Genomic DNA, 13956 nt, shown 5'->3' with positions numbered 1-13956 from the left:
ACTGACCAAATTGTGACGTAAGTGCAAACCCTCTAGGGAAATAATGAGAAAAATAACAACATGCAGTAAACGGTAAAAACAGCTTGCACTACAAACCAGTGTGCTCATATTTAAGATAATACATTAAATATGGTAAGACACACCAATTTGCAATATCAAACTGCAAAACAGGCCATTTGGTACAGCTAAAAATAACTGGATGCAGATGAAGCCAGAACTGGAAGCCAGACCCATAACATTTACAAAATGGCATAGCCGCTCTTACGTGAAGAAAAAGGTAAATATAGCCTACAATAATTTTAAATAATCCTTTAGTTACCATAAAATCTTGTCTGAAAATAAATAGCTTCTGTGTTGGGAGGTGAAAATGTCTTTAAAAACATAGTATATAAATTATATCTATCTATCTATCTATCTATCTATCTATCTATCTATCTATATATCTATCTATATATATTAATATACTATTCAGTAACAACCTTCCATTTACCATAAAAGTTTGTCTGAACAGATATATTTTTTGTTGAGAGGTAGCCTATTTATCACAACTAGCTCAACTTCTATATCTGACGGAATCCGCAAAAAAATACGCTTTATAAATATTTTCTCTTTTCTATTATTGTGATCTATCAGCTCTCTTTTTAGTTACCATGGAAATTTTGCCTAGGGTAATTATCACCACCTAGCAATTAGGAGAGAACATTTCAGCTTTAGCTCTGACATTTTCTGCTGTCAAACACTAGAGCTGAAGAGTGACTTGTGATGTAGCCTACATAAACACACCTTGGATAGGGAAATCAGGCGCGCTGTTAGAGCAGGTGCACTACCACAAACATTGGCTGTGTCTCAAATTCACCAAGCACTTCTGCCATACTTTGCATCATCACTTTGATTGGATTCCCGAAGCTCATCACATAAACTGACAGCGATTTTATGCAGTAGCTGTTGGCGTTCGTGGACCAGTGCTGGAGTCAGCCTACGCCCACAGAATTTATACCGCCCCCTCCTCTATCCTCCGGTGCATAGGACGGAGAACGCGAAGGAGACGCGTAAGTACAAAGCTGCTGCCATCGGAAGGAATATTCCGTTTTCGTTTATAGGAAGTCTCCGGATTCGTCTCAAACAACAAGATGGATGAAATGGAAGAGGAGTTAAAATGCCCGGTGTGCGGCTCGTTTTTCCGCGAGCCGATCATCCTGCCCTGCTCGCATAATATCTGCCTGGCCTGTGCGAGAAACATCCTGGTGCAGACGCCCGACGCCGAGTCCCCGCAGAGCAGCCGCGCGTCAGGCTCCGGCGTCTCCGATTATGATTACTTAGACCTGGATAAGATGAGTCTGTACAGCGAGGCTGACAGCGGATACGGCTCTTACGGCGGATTCGTAAGCGCACCGACCACCCCGTGCCAGAAGTCCCCAAACGGGGTGCGCGTTTTCCCCCCTAGCGTGCCTCCTCCGCCCCAGGCGCAACACCACCTGCTGCCTCACACCGGCGTCCTGCCGCCGGTCCCGCGGAACTCCTGCCTCACCTGCCCGCAGTGCCACCGGAGCCTGACGCTGGATGACCGGGGGCTCCGGGGCTTCCCCAAAAACCGTGTGCTGGAGGGGGTTGTAGACCGGTACCAGCAGAGTAAAGCAGCCGCGCTTAAGTGTCAGCTGTGCGAGAAGAGCCCCCGCGAGGCAACGGTCATGTGCGAGCAGTGCGACGTGTTCTACTGCGACCCGTGCCGCCTACGGTGCCATCCGCCCCGGGGTCCGCTGGCCAAACACCGGCTTGTGCCGCCGGCGCAAGGCAGAATCAGCCGCCGAACGAGTCCCCGGAAGATCTCCACCTGCACCGAGCATGAACTGGAGAACCTGAGTATGTACTGCGTCCAGTGTAAGACCCCCGTATGCTACCAGTGTCTGGAGGACGGCAAACACTCCACTCACGAGGTCAAAGCTCTGGGGGCCATGTGGAAGCTCCACAAGGTGGGAAAACTGGTTGAGATTGTTTTTTACTATTACAAAATTCCCTGGTGATTAAAAGCCTAGCCTGACCAACTGGTTTAAGCTGGTGTAACAGATGGACAACCTGGTCTGGATCTTTTACAGTCTGGGTAAATTGGTCTTCAGATGGTTTAGGCTGGTCTTCTACACTTAAAAATAAAGGTAACCAGTTTTCACAGTAAAGTCATAGTTGAACCTTTTTAGTAAACAGTTTTTAAAAGTACCAATATGTGACCCTGGACCACAAAACCAGTCACAATGGTCAATTTCTTATTTTTATTTTTTTAAATTGAGATTTATACATTATCTAAATCTGAATAAATAAGCTTTCCATTGATGTATGGTTTGTAAGGATATGACAATATTTGGCTGAAATACAACTACTTGAGAATCTGAGTGTGCACAAAAAAAATCTAAATATTGAGAAAATCGCCTTCAAAGTTGTCCAAATGAATTTCTTAGCAATTACTAATCAAAAATTAAGTTTTGATATGTTTATGGTAGGAAATTTACTAAATATCTTCATGGAACATTATACTTAATATCCTAATGATTTTTGGCAAGAGAAATCAATCATTTTAACCCATACAATGTTTTTTTATTTTTTTGCTATTGTTACAAATGTACCTACTTAAGGTCCAGGGTTGCATATTTTCTTAAAACAAGATATTCAAAAGAACCTTTTGTGCATTGAAAAGGTTCTATGGATGTTAGACGTTCTTCATGGGTCCATCAATGCCAATTAATAACCATTATTTTTAAGAGTGTGCAGCCTGACCAGCTAAAATGTGCCTTAAACCCTTTTAAAAACAGCTCAGATGTGTTTTTTAGAAGGCTGAGCACTCTGGTTTTGGTATTAAAGGTCTGTCATGTGTAGTGCAGTAAGACTTGTCACTGTGATGGGTGAGACACCACCAGTCTAATTAAAACACAGCGCACGACACAACCAGCCATGATTCGGGCCAAATGAAAAACACCTGCGCACTAGCTCTCCTGTTTAGATTCAACAGGGAAAAACCTAAAGTAATTCAAATTCAGCTATTCAAGACAAACCTTCTGATGAAAAATATATGCTTGTGTGGATTTTGAGGCGTCTTTGATCATAACTGCAGTGCACGTTCGGTGCCGTTTTAAAGTGATGGAGGTTAAATGCTCTTGTGATGTTGTGTTTTTCTCAAAATATCTGTTGATGGGAACTCAACCGTGCAGGGTGCTCATGTTAACTCTGTGTGTCTGGGTTCCTTAGGGAACATGTAAAACTGCAGTGGCCTGTTGTTGTAGCAACATGATACAGCGAGGCAGGGAGCTGATTTACTATGTCTGTCTGTGGAAGAGAAAGACTGTATCCATAGGTGAGGCGAAGAATGAGGAAAGAGACTCCCTCTCTCTCCTAGTCCTAACATGCGGCGTTGTGCAAGTTAATAAATTGTGAGTGCATTGTTTTAGCAGTAAACCCTCAGCAAGACCATTTCATTTAATCAGTAAACATAAACATGAGCAATCAACAGGCAGGGAGATGGTGGATCAATAAGTACATAGTTTAACACGGTTATATCTGTACATTACTTCAGCATTTAGAATTATTGTTGGCATGAGACCACTTAGGGATATTAAATACTCCGGGTGATATGATAAGACCATAATTATATGTTATGGCTAATAAGTGATAAATGGGCAAAGTTAAAATTCTGTTTAATACACTGAAAAGTAAAAACTGTTGTTTTGAATGCTATAAATGCATTATCACAACATTAGTATGAAAAGAGTGTTTTTAAATTATTGGTATTATATGTAAAGATTAATTTTATGCGAGTAAGAGATGAAAAATGCTTTTTTGAGCTTTCTATTCATCAAAGAATCCTGCAATTCTCAATGTTTAAAGCAGTTCTGCTGATTAATATTTTTGTGGAAACTGTGATATCACAGTTTCTACAAAGATATTAAGCAGCACAACTGTGTTTAACATTAATAACAATAAGGAATGTTTTTCTGAACACCAAATCAGCATATTAAAAAAAAAAAAAAGGATCATGTGACACTAAAGACTGGAGTAATGGCTGCTGACAATTTATCTTTTCCATCACAGGATAAATTACACGATAAGATATATTGAAATAGAAATGTGATTTGTAATAATATTTCACAAAATTTCAAAATTATAGATTTTTATTTTTTGGCAAAAATCATTAGGATATTAAGTGAAGATCATATTACATGAAGATATTTTGTTAATTGTCTACCATAAATATATCAAAACTTAATTTTTGATTAGTAATATGTGACCCTGGACCACAAAACCAGTCGCTGGGGTATATTTGTAGCAATAGCCAAAAATACTTTGTATGGGTCAAAATTATTGATTTTTCTTTTATGCCAAAAATCATTAGGAAATTAAGTAAAGATCATGTTCCATGAAGATTTTTTGTAAAATTCCTACTGTAAATATATCAAAATGTAATTTTTGATTAGTAATATGCATTGTTAAGAACTTAATTTGGACAACTTTAAAGGTGATTTTCTCAGTATTTTGATTTTTTGCACCCTCAGATTTCAGATTTTCAAATAGATGTATCTCGGCCAAATATTGTCCTATCCTAACAAACCATACATCAACAGAAAGCTAATTTATTGAGCTTTCATATGATGCATATATCTCAGTTTTGTCAAATTTAACCTTATGACTGGTTTTGTGGTCCAGGGTCACATATGCATTGCTAAGAACTTCATTTGGACAACTTAAAAGGCGATTATCTCAATATTTAAATTTTTTCGCAACCTCAGATTCCAGATTTTCAAACGGTCGTATCTGTGCCAAATATTGTCCTATCTTAACAAACCATACATCAATAAAAGCTTATTTATTCAGCTTTCAGATGATGTATACATCTCAATTAAAAAAAAAAAATTGGTCACATTTGGCCTAACTACTGTTGTATAGTACTAAAATTCAACCCTCTGTTATTCATGAAGTATAAGGAGACATTTACATGTGGAGACAGTGTGAGAGCAGAAAAAGTTACCCACAGCACAAGGAAACCATTCCTATTCACTGTCCGCCCCCTCATTTCAAACACCGCATTACTCTATGTGTTGAGCTACTGTACATTATTTTGTGTGTTCAGTTACATTACTCACTGTTCGGTGCTCTATGTGTGATGTTGTGGCTGCATAATATCAGTTTAAACTGGGACAGCAGCAGCACTACAGCAGACCCAAATACGGCTTCCCCCTTTTAGCACCTGAGACACACACACACACACACACACAGAGAGAGAGAGAGAGAGAGAGAGAGAGAGATCAGATCTTGGATCAGTGTCCTCTACTATGGTCCCATATGTAGCTGTTTCACTGAACACTGGCGAGCTGGCCTCATATCAGAGGAAAATGGCCTCTTTCCGCACTGCAGACACTTGCTCGTCATTCACTAAACAGATTGTAGTTTTGCTGTAGCCTCAGGGCACCATATGCTTCTCTTTTTCTCCATTTCTCCATCTATCTTTCCATGCTACATACACAGGCACTTACACAGCAAGTAGGAAATGGGGCCTGTGATGTGTGGATGCTCTGAAAGCCTTTCTACTTAAAGGAAGTATATTCCTGTTTTTTGAAAGAGTGAAAAATATTTAAATTTTAATATTTTAATTGGTAAAATAGTAGTCCATAGATATGGCTAATGTCAATATATAGTGTGCTGGGTGTCAGATATACAGCTGAAGTCAAAGGTTAACATACACCTTGCAAAATTAGCAAAATGTTAATTATTTTACCAAAATAAGAGGGATCATACCAAATCTTATTTTTTATTAGTACTGAACTGAATAAGATATTTACATAAAAGACGTTTGCATATAGTCCACAAGAGAAAATAATAGGTTTCTTTTTTTGTCCCTTGTTTGTCCTGAACAGTTAAACTGCCTGCTGTTCTTCAGAAAAATCCTTCAGGTCCCACAAATTATTTGGTTTTTAAGTCTTTTTGTGTGTTTGAACTCTTTCCAACAATGACTGTATGATTTTGAGATCCATCTTTTCACACTGAGGACAACTGAGGGACTCATATGCAACTATAACAGAAGGTTCAAACACTCACTGATGCTCCAGAAGGAAAAACAACGCATTAAGAGCCAGGGGCGTAAACTTTTGAACAGAATGAAGATGTACATTTTTCTTATTTTGCCTAAATATCATTTTTTTTTTATTTGTCACTGCCTTTCAGAAGCTAAAGTTGTCCTCAGTGTGAAAAATTGGATCTCATAATCATACAATCATTTTTGGAATGAGTTCAAATACACAAAAATGTGGAAAACCAAAGAATTTGTGGGAACTGAAGGATTTTTCTGAAGAACAGCAGGCAGTTTAACCGTTCAGGGGAAACATAGGACTCATGAACAACTATCACTAAAAAAAAACATAGCTGTGGATAATTCAGATAACAACACAGAATTATAAATAAAGTGTTTGTAAACTTTTGAACGGGGTCATTTTTATGAATTCAACTATTAGTTTCTCTTGTGGACTATATGTAAACATCTTTTATGTGAAATATCCATAGGGAATATCTCATTCAGGTCAGTACTAAATAAAAAATAACATACATTTTGTATGATCCCTCTTATTTTGGTCAAATAATTAACATTTTGCAGTTCTCTTTCATCATCTCGTGTTCGAGATCCACCTATGGGAAGGGCATCCGTACCTGACCTCTGCAGAAGCATCCAATTGCACCAAGTCTGGCTTGACAGACAGAAGCGCGTGCCCACTGGCAGGTAAGGGGCCGCCCCTTACCGGGCGAATAAAACCAATGCACGCGCTACCTTTCCTCAGTTGACATTCGCTTCTCGCGATCTCTGCATTTACACAGTTCGGCTGGATTACTCTGCGCACAGAGTGTCTTCAGGAGGACATATCTTACTGATCAGCCTCCGCCAGACGTGACAGTCGTCTTTTCAGCCAGGTTAGCTGTGTTCTGCCTCTGTGAGCTGCCCACGCTCCTTATATTTCTTCTCCCTTCCACGGCTGCCCGCCACGGATTTTTCCGAGTTTTTCTCCGAGATGTCGCTCTCCAAATCTGCTACTCCCGGGAGCATCTCATCACGGGCCTGCCCGGCCGCGTGTGGAGCTCTCATTGCCGCCAAGGACTCTCACGAGTTTTGCGTGGTATGCTTGGGCTTCAAGCATGCGGAGGAAGCTCTGGCTAACCCGGAGCATTGCAGTCACTGTCTTCTGCTTCCCAAGAAGCTCCTGCGACGTCGCTTAAAGGTTGCGGCGACCCAGTGTCTGGAACCCGGCCTTTCCGACTCGGATGGGGGACACGGTGACGGCGACGCGCCTCCGGGGCCCTCCCAGGGCGCGACGTCTCTCAATTGGGCTGAGCTGCCTAATCCTGCGTTTCCCGAGGAAGATATTTTCTCGGGAAACCTTCCGTTCGTCGACGAACCGGCCGGTTCCGGCGATGACGACGACGCGGGCTTGCTTGGAGTCTCAGAGGACGAGGAGGCCATCCCGCTCTCTGGTGTCGCTCAGGTTAACCCCCCCGCGGCCGTTCCTCAGTCTATTCTCCTGGAGGTGTGCGAACGAGCGGCTGCTCGTCTCAACATCGAGTGGCCAGCCCCACAGAGCGCCACCGACCAGGAGAGGGACGTGTATGATGGGAAGGTGCTGGGACCCCCTCCCGGCCCGAGGAAACAGCTTTTTCCCGTCCTTCCAGCGTGCGCTAAGCACATGCGGCACTATTGGACCGATCCGCTTGATTTTAAGCACGGCTTGACGGGTCTAGAGGTAAAGGATATGGCGACTCTTAGCATGGGCGACCCCCCCGCTGTTGAGCCGTCAATCGCCAGACACCTTAACCCCGCTCAGGGCGGGCTGCTCGCCCCCCTAAGCCGGTGCTGCCAAGCAAGATGGACCGTTTTTCAGCCTCTGTTCACCAGGCGGCCTATAAATCATCGGCCTTGGCAGTCAGAGCGCTAAACGTGTCCTCCCTTCTCTCCGCTTACCAGGCGGAAAATTTAGATGATTTGGGGCAACAGCTGGACAAAGGATCCCCCTCGCCTACTCTCTGGAAGGAGATCCTTATGGTTAATGACCTCGTCCTCCATAACGCTCGCCAGGCTGTCCAAGCCAGCGGGCGCGCCATGGCGCTTTCTGTGGTGGGGGAGCGCGCACTCTGGCTTAACCTGTCAGGACTCCCCGACAGTGAGAAGAGGCGCATCGCAGGCGCCCCCGTCGAGCCTGGTCAGGCTCTCTTTGGTCCCGCCGTGGCAATGATGCAGCAGCGGTGTGACGATAAGAAGAAGGAGGACGAGGCTTTTAAATTATGCCTTCCAAGGAAGACAGGTACGTCGCGGCAGTTGCCCACTGCGCGAGTGCCTAACCCTCCCGTTACGGGGCGAACCCCGCATCAAAGTAGGGAGAGACACCGCAACAAACCTCCTCCGCGGCAGAACAATCCATCCGCCGCAAAACCCTGGGGTAGGCCGTCTTCTGCTGCAGCTGCGGCCGGGAAACCCCCCAACCCTACCCCGTCCGACTCGAAACGCAAGCGGCCGGCCTGATGTTCACCAGCTGGGGCCGGAGAGCCCGCGTTCGCGAGCCGCAAGCTCTATGGGCTCTCTACCGGCCCCGGAGCCCTCGTTCAAAAGATAGAGGCTCTCCCATGGAAGGGTTGGCCACCTTCCACAGCCAGAGTGTTCAGTGGCTGTTGTGTGTTATCCCCCACGTTCAGGGGGTCAGTCGTCAGGGAATGTGCACAAGCAGTGTCACCACACATCACTTTCATTGTTCCCCAGACCAAACAAATAAAGGCTTCGGCCCCAGTGTTCCCCAACACAAAGAACACACAAAACACAAAGAACACACTGAAAGAAACGAATCTAATAAATTCGTTTCAGCGAGAGAACATCTCTCCGGTTCCCTGCACGCCGTCCCTAGTCTGTCCGCTAGATGGCGCCATTGCATGACATATGAGCGATCCGGCCGTATTAGCAGCCCAAAGCTGCTCTCCGGTTTGTGTGGGGTCCCTAATGAATCATGTCGCAGCCTGGCGGTCAATGTCAGCTCCCGAATGGGTGATTCGTACAATAATGAAGGGGTACAGACTTCAGTTTGCCTCAAGGCCCCCTCTTTTCAACGGAGTTCTCTCTTCTCACACGGAAGAGAGCTCCGCTCACATTCTGAAAGACGAAATCTCCGCTCTTCTCGAGAAGGGGGCGGTGCAAGTGGTACCACCGCACTCAAGCAGTCAGTGGTTTTACTCCCGTTATTTCCTAGTCCCGAAGAAGGACGGTTCTCTCCGCCCTATTCTGGATCTCAGAGTGTTGAACAAACATCTCAGGAAATACAATTTCAGAATGTTGAGTCACTCCTCTCTTTTAATATCCGTAAATCACACTGCGTTTTTTACAGTGATCGATCTGAAAGATGCCTTTTTCCACATAAGCATCTATCCTCCACACAGAAAATTCCTTCGTTTCGCCTACCAAGGCGTTTGTTACGAGTTCACAGTTCTTCCTTTCGGGCTCTCACTCAGCCCGAGGACGTTCTGTCTGTGTGTGGAGGCAGGACTCGCTCCGCTGAGAGCAGCGGGACTCAGAATCCTGACGTACATAGACGATTGGCTGATCATAGCCGATTCGAGAGAGGAAGCGATACAAAGCACTGCCCGTGTGCTCGCTCACATCACAGCGCTCGGCTTCAGAGTGAACGTGAACAAGAGCAATCTCACTCCTTCGCAGAATGTGATTTTTCTGGGGCTGGAGCTGGACTCAATCACAATGCGCGCACGGCTTTCGCAACAGCGCACCCTCTCCCTTCTGGATTGCCTCTCGCTTTTCAGAGAAGGGGCGAGGGTACAGTATCGCACATGTCTCAGACTACAGGGTCTTATGGCCTCGGCTGTCCATGTCCTGCCTTTAGGCCTGCTGAGAATGAGGGCGTTCATGAAGTGGGTTTTATCTCTTCATCTCAGCCCATTACGCGATCTCTGCCGCTCTGTCTCGGTGACGCGCACTTGCACTGCAGCGCTGCGCCACTGGAGGAATGTGGAGTTTTACGCTCATGGAACTCCCCTCGGGGCAATCATGATGCGCAAAGTTGTGACGACAGATGCCTCCTTAACAGGGTGGGGTGCCACACAGGAGGGCAGAACAGTGAACGGTGTGTGGCCAAACACACTTCACTCAGCCCACATAAATTATTTGGAGCTCCTAACGGTTTGGAAAGCTCTGAATCACTTTCTACCCCGCCTGCAAGGGCATCACGTGCTGGTGTGTTGCGACAACACCACAGCCGTGGCTTATATCAACCGTCAAGGGGGGATGCGCTCTTCAAAACTCCATGCTCTAGCTCACAGGCTGTTTTTATGGAGCAGGCGACACTTTCTGTCGTTACGGGCGACTCATGTCCCAGGCGTTCTGAACAGAGGAGCAGACCTTCTATCGAGGGGGAACCCACTCTATGGGGAATGGCGCCTCCACCCTCAGATAGTGGGGCTACTGTGGAGGAGATTCGGTCAGGCGACCGTCGATCTTTTCACCTCGCACGAAAACGCCCAGTGCCCTATGTTCTTCTCGCTACGGGACGAGAACGCCCCCCTCGGCGTGGACACACTGGCCCATCCATGGCCCAACATGCTTCTCTACGCATTTCCTCTGCTATCATTAATAGCGCCCACTCTGGCCAGAGTGAAAGAACGGAACCTGACGCTCATTCTGATAGCACCCAGATGGCCCAAATCTCCATGGCTGGCACAGATAATTCCTCTTCTGTATGCACAGCCGTGGCCACTTCCGCTACGCACGGACCTCCTGTCTCAAGCGAACGGGGAGATCTACCATCCCCACCCAGACAGGGTGGCTCTGTGGGCCTGGCCCGTGAGAGGGAAAATTTAAACACGTTGGGGCTCCCCCCACGTGTTGTCGCTACCATTCAGAATGCCAGAGCCTCCTCCACACGCTCTCTTTACAACTGTAAGTGGCGTGTGTTTGAGCAGTGGTGCGATGAGCGCCAGCTGATAGCATATCAGTGCTCTCTCACTGCTATTCTGGGCTTTTTGCAAGACCTTATCGATGGTGGAAGATCTTTTTCCACTATTAAGGTTTACTTGGCGGCTATCGCTGCATGTTATGTTGGGTTCGATGGCACGACAGTGCAACACCCCCTCATTCGTAGATTTATGAAAGGCGCCCGCCGCTCCCTTCCGGTCACTAAAAGAGTGATTCCAGAATGGGACCTCTCCATGGTGCTGGGGGTCTTGTCTCAATACCCTTTTGAACCGCTGGGAGACATTTCTCTCAAGCTTCTGTCTCTTAAGACAGCTCTGCTCCTAGCACTGGCATCAGCCAAGCGTGTCAGTGACTTGCATGCACTCTCTGTTCATTCCTCATGCACGAAATTCTCCATCAGTGGAGATAAGGTCTTCCTAAGGCCTAACCCAGCCTTTATGCCAAAATGCTTCCCAGCATTTGCGTGTGAGGTGATTCAGCTTTCCGCTTTTCATCCTCCTCCTTTCTCCTCTTCAGAGGATAAGAGGCTGAACGCTTTGTGTCCTGTTCGCTCCTTACGGGTTTACATTGACAGGACCAGCGCTTTCAGGAGGAGCGACCAGCTCTTCATTTCTTGGGCCCCCCCCAAACACAGGGAATCCCATTTCTAAGCAACACCTCTCTCATTGGCTTGTGGAAGCCATCTCCTTGGCATATGAATCTAAGGGAGTGCGTCCTCCAGAGGGCCTCAGAGCTCACTCCACTAGAGGCTTGGCAGCCTCCTGGGCTCTGTTTAACGGGGTTTCCTTGCAGGACATTTGTGCCGCTGCAAGCTGGGCCTCACCACATACATTTGTCAGATACTACCGGCTGGATGTCACCCAGACCCCGGTAGCTCATTCTGTTTTAGGTGTGGGTTCTTCGTTGGGTTGCGCCCTCGGACCCTTAACACCTTAGGCTTGAGTGGTCCAACTCAGCTTATTCATGTTTCTAAGCAAGTCATCTGCCCCCCCCCCCCCCCACATCTTTATTATGTGCGCATATATTATTATTAATATATCAGCATGAGGTGTGTGGCCATATTATGTGCATGTTACCACAGTTCATCCTTTCACGGCTGGTATTCATGCTCATTGTGGGGGTCTGATCCTTGGTGACGTGTCAAGCACCGCCTCTCCAGGTGACCGTCCTCTGGCTTACAGGGCCTCACTGTGGGTGTATTGGGCAACCGGGGAGCTGTCCATATCTCCCATAGGTGGATCTTGAACACGAGATGATGAAAGAGAACAATAGGTTACTGTCGTAACCCCGGTTCTCTGAAACATCGAGTGGAGAGATCCACCAAGTTTGCCCCGCTTGCTGCGAGAAGCGAATATGCTCACTGAGGAAAGGTAGCGCGTGCATTGGTTTTATTCGCCCGGTAAGGGGCGGCCCCTTACCTGCCAGTGGGCACGCGCTTCTGTCTATCAAGCCAGACTTGGTGCAATTGGATGCTTCTGCAGAGGTCAGGTACGGATGCCCTTCCCATAGGTGGATCTCTCCACTCGATGTTTCAGAGAACCGGGGTTATGACAGTAACCTATTGATTCTGCAAGGTGTATGTAAACTTTTCAACTTTAGATATCGTCATACTTGATTGTTTTGTATTGCATGTTTTCTGAAATGTTATGTTTAAATATACAAGGTATTATATAATTAAATTAAATTAAATTAAATTAAAATTAGTTTCTGTAACACTGCCCCTGCTGGGTTCTCATCGTGGACTTTAGTGTTTCTAGTATTTTAGTATGCATTGCTTTAGTGTGTGAGTCATTGTAGGACTCTAGAATGTAATGTTCTAGAGCGTAATGCTGTAGTGTATAGGGCTGTGATATAGTATGTAGGCCATAGAATAAAATTTGGAGCACTGTGTTTGATTCCTTGTTCTCTCATTTTTGTTCCTCGTTTGAGAACAGACCACAAATGAAAGTGGAGGTCTCTTGGCGGATGGTTGTCATAGCAATGTGAGAACATTTATAATGGGATATTTTTCCCACTCTAAAGCAACATCCCTTCACTGTGCCTGACGCACACACATACGCACATTCACTCCTCTTCCTATTCTCTCACCCACGCTTTAAATGACAGTTTTAATGACTAACCTCTTACAAATTATGTCACTTCCTCTTTCAACTCAACTTTCTAGCTTAAACACATTTCGTGTATAACGCTGATTCCATGTTTCAGCAGCTTCAACTGAATGTTAAACTATGTTGAACAAAGTGTTACGAGTACAGACAAAATGCATCATATTAAAAATGATTAAATATTTTAATGAAATATTGGATCTCTTTATGGTCTAAAATCGAATAAAGAGCCATATGTAATGTTGGGATTTACATAATATATACTACAATTCAAAAGTTTGGTGTCAGTACGTTTTTTGAAGAATTACTTATTTTATTCAGCTAAAATGCACTCAGTTGATCAAAAGTGACAGTAAAGACTTTTACATTGTTATAAAAAACATCAAATAAATTTCAAAAGTTAAAAAAATGCTGTTCTTTTGAACTTTAGATTCATCAATAAAATCGTGATTTTTTTTAACATTGATAATAATAAGATATGTTTCTTGAAAACCAAATCAGCATATCAGAATGATTTTTGAAGGATCATGTGACATTGAATACTGAAATATTGGCTTCTGAAAATTCAGCTGTCATCACAGGAATAAATTAATTTTTATACAAATTTTAAAATGTATTAAAACAAAAAAGTTATTTTAAATGACCCCAAACTTCTGAATAGTAATGTCATTTACCAAAAAAAAAAAAATAAAATTTAACTTATCTGCATTAGTTTTTACATTATGTATTTGAAAATATTTCAGACTGAAATAGAAATTGTTTATTTTGTCAAGGCTGTTGTTTGATTTTGGAACTGGTTTATCCCAAAAGCTTTAGAAAGGTTCACACATAACCCAAGTACATTAGTAAAATGCCTAGTTCTGC

General features: G+C 44.6%; 1 protein-coding gene across 2 annotated transcripts in view; it reads left to right on the top strand.

Moving 5' to 3' along the window:
• The first annotated feature begins 1034 nt into the window (after window positions 1–1034).
• The window catches only part of trim9 (tripartite motif containing 9), a 40063-nt gene continuing 27141 nt past the window's right edge, over window positions 1035–13956 (top strand). For both annotated transcript variants that reach the window (XM_073833741.1, XM_073833740.1), the window contains exon 1: window positions 1035–1970. In XM_073833741.1, the coding sequence (XP_073689842.1) occupies window positions 1131–1970 (840 nt within the window). In that variant the 5' untranslated portion in view covers window positions 1035–1130. The remainder of the gene's footprint in view (window positions 1971–13956) is intronic.

The sequence above is a fragment of the Garra rufa genome, chromosome 2, assembly GCF_049309525.1.
Source record: "Garra rufa chromosome 2, GarRuf1.0, whole genome shotgun sequence".
NCBI classification, from domain to species: domain Eukaryota; kingdom Metazoa; phylum Chordata; class Actinopteri; order Cypriniformes; family Cyprinidae; genus Garra; species Garra rufa.
The sequence above is the reverse complement of the archived record's forward strand: the minus strand, read 5'-3'. Positions and strand labels throughout refer to the sequence as shown.